The following is a 6763-nucleotide window of genomic DNA, read 5'->3' as shown; positions in this document are numbered from 1 at the left end:
AAAAAAAAAAAAAAAAAAAAAAAAAAAAAAAAAAAAAAAACAGATATGGGAACTTAAGGGACACAGTGAAAGCAGTCCAAAGAGGGAAATTTGTATCAGTGAATTCCCACATCAGGAAAACAAAATGGGCACAAATAAATAACCTAATGCTGCAACTCAAGCTTCTACAAAAAGAAGAGCAAGTCAAGCCCAAAGCCCATGGAAGGGAGGAAATAATAAAGATCAGAGCAGAAATTAACACAATTGAAACTAAGAAAATAATATAAAGAATTAATGAATTGTACAGTTGGTTCTTCAAGAGAATGAATAAAATGGATAAAGCCCTAGCCAACCTTGTAAAAAAAAGGAAAGAAAAACCTCAAATTCATGCAATAAGGAATGAAAAGGGTGAAATCACTACAGATTCTATAGAAATTCAGAAGATCATCATACCTACCTACCTCAAAAATCTTTACTCTCATAGGACAAAAACCACTGAAGAAATGGACAGATTCCTAGACACATATGAAAGACCAAAGCAGAATCAAGAAGATATAAAAATTCTGAATAACCCAGTATCAGTTAATAAGATTGAAATGTAGTTAAGAACTTACCAACAAAGAAAACCTCATATCCTCACAGGTTCACAGCAGAATTCTACAAGAAATTTTGAGAATATTTAATACCAATAATCTTCAAACTCTTTAGTAAAATGGAACGGGAAGCTATACTCCCTAACTTGTTCCTGGATGAAAGTTTTATGCTGATATCAAAAACCAGAGAAAGAACCAACCAAAAAAGAGAACTTCAGGCCAATCTCCCTAATGAACATACAAGCAAAACCCCTCAATAAGATTCTAGCAAACAGAATTCAACAACTCATCAATAAGATTATACACCATGACCAGGTGGTATTTATCCCAGGAATATAGGGATGGTTCAACAAACGAAAATCAATAAATGTAATACATCATATTAGCAATGAAAGACAAAAATCACATGATCATCTCAATAGATACAGAAAAAGGTTTTGATAAAGTCCAGCACTCATTCGTGACTGAAAACCCTACAGAAAATCAGAATACATGGTCTTTACCTCACTCTATAAAAGGTATCTATGACAAACCAACAGCCAACATCATAGGAAATGGACAAAAACTGAAAACTTTCACTCTAAAATCAGGAACAAGACAGATGTCCACTGTCACCACTCCTACTCAACATAATTCTGGAAACATTAGCCAAAGCAATTACACAAGAGAGACAAATAAAAGGAATACGGATAGAAAAAGAAGTGAAATAATCATTATTTGCAAATGACATGATACTCTACATAGAAAACCTCAAAAACCACCAAAAAACTCTTGAAGAGTTAATAACCAAATTCAGCTATGTACCTAGACACAAAGTCAACACTCAAAAATCAATAGCATTCCTATACACAAACAACAAGCTCATTGCAAGAGAAATTAGGGAAGCCACATCCTTCACAACCTCATCCAAAAAAATGAAATACTTAGAAATCAATCTAACAAAGGAAGTAAAGGATCTACATATTGAAAATTACAGTTCTCTGAGAAAGGAGACTGAAGAGGATATCAGAAAATTGAAAGATATCCTTTGCTCTTGGACAGGAAGAATCAGCATAGTGAAAATGGCCACACTCTCAAAATTGTTGTACAGATTAACCGCAATCCTGAGCAAAATACCATTATCATACCTTGTAGAACTACAGAAAACATTCCTCAAATTCATCTGGAACCAGAAGAGACCTAGAAGAGCAAAGGCAATTCTGGGCAACAAAGATAAGGCAGGAAGCATCACGATCCCTGACTTGAAATTATACTATAAAGCTACTGTGATAAAAACAGCATGGTACTGGCAAAAACACAGACAGAAAGACCAATAGAACAGTTTAGAAGATGCACAAACAATTCTAGTCATACTCAGCAATCTTATCTTTGACAAAGATGCCAAACATGTTCATTGGAAGAAAGATAGCCTCTTCCATAAAAGGTGCTAGAAAAACTGGATTTCTGCATGCCGAAGATTAAAACTGGACCCACATCTTTCACCATGCACTAAACCAAAGTCGAAATCGATCAGAGAGCTAAATATTACAGCAGAAACATTAAACCTGCTGCAAGACAAAATAGTAAAACTCTGGAAGACACTGGTGTAGGCAAAGACTTTATGAATAAAATCCCGATCACACAGGAAGTATCACTAACAATCAACAACTGGGATCTCACCTTGTTAAAAAGCTTTCGCACAGTAAGAGAAATCATCAACAGAGGGAAGAGACAACCCACAAAGTTGAAAAACATTTTAATTTTTCTTCGAACATATAAAGAACTGAAAATGATGCCCCTAAATTTAAAGAGCCAATCCAAAATCAGGTATTTGAGATGCATATACACTTCTCAGATGACAAAGTACAAATGGCAAATAAATATATAAAAAAAATGTTCAACATCACTGGTCATTCAAGAGATGCAAATTAAAACAACACTGAGATTCCATCTCACCCCAGAATGAATGACTATTATGAAGAGATCAACCAATAATAAATGCTGGTGGGGCTGTGGGGAAAAAAGAATGCTTCTCCACTGTTGGTGGGAATGTAGACTGGAGCAACCACTGTGGGAATCTGTGGAGATTCCTCAAAAAACTAGGATTGGCGGTCCCATTTGATCCAGCTATTCCCCTTCTGGGTATCTAACCCAACAAATTAAAATCATACCACAATAAATACAGTAGCTACAACCACGTTTACACCAGGACAGGGTACAATAGCCAGTTCTTAGAAACAGCTCAAGTGCCCAGCAATTGATGAATGGATAAAAAGATGTTTTTTTATACAGTGGAGTACTACTCTGCCATAAAGTATAAGCTTGAGACATTTATACCAAATGAATGGACTGAGTCCATACTCTTAAAATGAAATAAATTGGATGCACATGTATATTGCATTGTCTGTCTGGTGTGAGAAACTAGAAGTGTAAGTAAGAACCAAAATGTGTAATAGAAATTGTGAAATAGGAAGAAATTGTTCAAAAGGAAATAGGAATTAGGGAGGGGGAAAGAGAAAGAAAAGGAAAACAAAAGCATGAAAAAAGAAGCATAAAATGGAAACAAAAGCTTTGTAAATAAGGAGGGGAATAGGGGTTAAGAAAGGGGAGGGGAGGTGGACAAGAACAGGAATCAAGATATACCATGTCAGGTTCAAATTCCACTGGTGAATGTGATCATCATGTATATCTAAACCATACAAACTGCTTTCCTGTACCAAGATATCATGAAAAACAAAACAAAGGATAAGTTACACTATTATCAAACAGAACACAATGCTCAGGAATAAATTTAATAGAAGTGTAAGAGTCTGTACACTGAAAAATGTAAACAGTAAAAGAACTGTTGCAAGTTGAAACAGACACTGAATGTTCACAGGTAATCAGATTTCGTATCATTAATGTGGGCAATGACGATGTTTGCCCAGTTCCTCTGAGGCCATACTACTGATGAGTAATAAGTCTGTAATAAAAAAATTCACTTCCAATCTCACAGCCTACAATAACTGCACAAGCATCACTAGGTGACCTAATGGCTTGCCAGGTCTTAACAAAATACATCTTCTTCCCCATCCTGAGGTAATGTCAAAGGCCTCTTTTAGTACAAATATGTATATTATTCTGACCCCCTTGAACAATAACCCTAGTAAGCTTACACACATTTGTTTGCTTTTTTTCAAAATTACTGGAATTTTATTTGCCTCAGGCTTATGACTCGCAACCAAACACACTGTACAAAGAAAGATTAAATATACTTTAGGGAGAAGGAGACAATACCCACTGGTAACACAGGAAGTCAGGTGGACAAAAGAAGCCATCCAGTACACAATATAGATCACAATGTTCAACAGCATTTACAAAAAAACTTCTTTTAAAACCAAGAGCAAAAAAAAGGTAAGCAATGTTTGCAGTAGACATAAATCTTACACAATTTAAAGAGCATTTTTCAGATCATACAGCATAAAGTGGAAAAACGTGTATGTAGATGAAATCTAATGACTGTACATTTATCACCTATTAAAGTTGCTTATATGTACCACAGGGTAAAAAAAGTAATACCGAACAAATAAAAATCTTGAAATTGCCGGATGAAAAATAAAATAACCAGCGGCATTTAATGGCTTCTCCTGGTTACCAGTGCTACAAAAGACAAAAATCTCATCCAAACAGGTGGTAAAACCAGGCACAAACCTTTACCAAATTAGACCCACCCACAGAAATACACTATCCACCCCCAATTTCCATCAAAAAAGCTTTTGTTGGTTTTAATCTTTGAATCTGAGGCCCATTTGGCCAAACATGTTACAAACCGTGTTTTTTAGACCATGATGTCATAGGTTCATCTGGTACTATTCTACAGCTCGTTTATCAGACAGTGATAAGGAGGCAGAAAGAACCCAGTGTCCAAAAGACGAGTCACTCGCTCAGTAAAAATGAGAGGGAAGCATACTCAGTTCCACAGGGCTCTCCGGTCATCAGTTCCACTTGCTCCTGACTGTTCATTTTCAGCCTATTCTTCTGCTGTCAAAATCCCTCACTCCCAGCTAGGCTTTTGCTCCATTTGGCCTTTTCTTGCCTTCTCTTTTCCCGGCCTTTCTCATCTCTCTCATTGAGCTTGATTTTCACCCTAACAGATTTTGCCTCAGACTCAGACTGCTCTTCATCTTCCTCTTCCTGGCTGCTTTCCTCCTCACTTTGTTCCTCTCTGGCAATTTTCTGCTGTGCGCTCTAAACACTGACTGTAAGCCGATGCAGTCTTCCTAGATCTGCGATAAGAAGCATGACACCTTTCTGCAGGTTGCCCAGGCTCCCCTACTTATGATTACAAACTCTTTCCTTTATTTTTTTGAAATGCACTGGCTTCCTAATTAATTCATAGTATTCTGAAAACTCTTTCCTAGAAGGTAACTGAATGAAGACTTCACTGAGCTGCTGCCCTGAACCATCTTTGTAGCTGATCACGCTACCAGTGATAGCATTCATTCATCTGTTTTGTCAGTTTAGGGGGATTTGGTAATATTTCTCAGCTGGAGGGCGGTGTGTCCTCTTCTTAGCTTTTTCTACATCTTCCTTCACAGGATCTTTACCCACATTTTTTCCTCTCTCCTCTTAACCCTTACTTCCTCTTCTATTTCTTCCAAATGGCCCTCTTCAGTGACCTCAGTTCATGAACAATGGGTCTCCTTGCCTGGACCAAGGCTCTCTCACAGGGTAAAATGTAATTAATGGCCTCCCTTCTACATTAAACACCTTTGTTAACCCTACTCAGACTTTCTTTTTAAAACAACACCAGGAACAATAAACCCTATCAAAAGAAAGCATTACTCAGGCTTCCAACATTTGGCCATTCTCACTCAGCATTGAGATGCGTGTAATACAGGAGTGAAAGCAGACCTCCAAAGGATACAGGGGAAATACTACAGCTCCCAACCTGCTAGATGTCTGATACGCGGAGCTCGAATTCCCCAAAGTGGAAGAATCCACACTAAAGAACAACAGAGATTAAGAGTGGCAACTGTCATCCAGGGAGAGACAACTCCTGCCTGAGAGAAACAGGAGACCCAGAAAGTGTCCTGCTGAAGACCCCACTTTTCAGGACAAGTTTTGTAGAGCAAAATCACAAGATGGGCACAAAATCACGAGGTGGGTGGGTACAAGGAGGGGAAAAACTACGATCAACCAGTAAGGTCACAAGTATAGCTTTAGGGAATACTGATCCAACGGGGGAGTGGGCCACAGAGCAAGCGTGCAGGGATGGGCCCGAGGGGCTGGGTCAGCCTCGGAGGTGACTGAAGTCCGGCTACACTTCCTCAGACCACGTGTCACCACTTATCTTACCCCTCCGGGAGGCTCTCAGGCCTGGTCACTCCATCTTGGAATGCGCCTCCGGCCAAGGCCTAAGGGGTTTTTATGTCTGCACTACTGACTGGCGCCCCAGCCCGGTGACTGCCCGCGCTGTTCCTGCCTAACTCAGCCCTCTGTAATAGGCGGGCACTCAACGGGAAGACCTGCTGCAGCATCCCCGGGAGAACGTGCCTGCGCGCCCTCCCTCGCGTCGGAGCCCACAGAAAGGGCCTGCCTTGCTCGGCCCCTGCATTCCTCCGCGGATCTGCCCGCCACCCTCACGCCGGCAGCAACGAACTCCCAACTATCCTTACTCCTCGGCTCCCGGGTACCTTCTTTCCCCTCCACGTAGCGGCCTCTCAGCCACAGCGCCTCGCCCCGCAGTGGGTAAGCGGGAGGGGACTGCTGCGCGCCCACAGTCCCCGCACGAGGGAAGCTGCGGAGGGAGGGTCGCAGCTTCGGCACAGCCTGGAAACCGCCACCTGCAAACATGCAAGGGGCTGCGGGCTTCCCTCAGTGAAGATCCTGAGTTTACACCCAAGAGCCAGGGGAGAGGGAGACGGCTTGTTTCCTCCTAGGGCAGACTGAGGCTCCAAAGTGCTTTTTACTAGAAGGCAGAAGTCTCACCCGGACCCACAGACAACCAGGTACCAAAAGCTTTGCCTTTGGCAAGGCCGGGCCAGTCTGCTCCAGGCTCTGCCTGCGGGTGCGGTAACCGCCCAGGGAGTGTCTCCCCCAAGTCCAGGAACAAAGTTCATTGGCCGCACACTTCCCAGCCTCTCCCCGCCCGGAGGTGCGCGCCGCGATGCGCAGGGCTCCCGGGGCTCCCCCGACCCCGGCCGGGCGGGCCCAGCTCCACCGCTCCCGGG

At 41.6% G+C, this 6763-nt stretch overlaps 2 protein-coding genes and 1 pseudogene across 6 annotated transcripts in view; 1 reads left to right on the top strand and 2 right to left on the bottom strand.

Annotated features, from left to right (window-relative positions):
- Positions 1–6422, bottom strand: part of Pphln1 (periphilin 1) — a gene marked incomplete in the record, with an annotated part of 147089 nt that extends 140667 nt beyond the window's left edge. For 2 of the 4 annotated variants that reach the window (XM_013505667.1, XM_013505668.1), the window contains 1 exon segment: positions 6209–6401. In XM_013505667.1, the coding sequence (XP_013361121.1) occupies positions 6209–6386 (178 nt within the window). 4 annotated transcript variants of the gene reach the window in all.
- The window catches only part of Zcrb1 (zinc finger CCHC-type and RNA binding motif 1), a 100073-nt gene that overhangs the window by 32686 nt on the left and 60624 nt on the right, over positions 1–6763 (top strand). The gene's annotated exons all lie outside the window — the stretch shown is intronic.
- LOC102019411 lies at positions 3184–6070 on the bottom strand (annotated as a pseudogene).

Source organism: Chinchilla lanigera, unplaced genomic scaffold, assembly GCF_000276665.1.
Source record: "Chinchilla lanigera isolate Chin_1 unplaced genomic scaffold, ChiLan1.0 scaffold00099, whole genome shotgun sequence".
Lineage (NCBI taxonomy): Eukaryota > Metazoa > Chordata > Mammalia > Rodentia > Chinchillidae > Chinchilla > Chinchilla lanigera.
The sequence above is the reverse complement of the archived record's forward strand: the minus strand, read 5'-3'. Positions and strand labels throughout refer to the sequence as shown.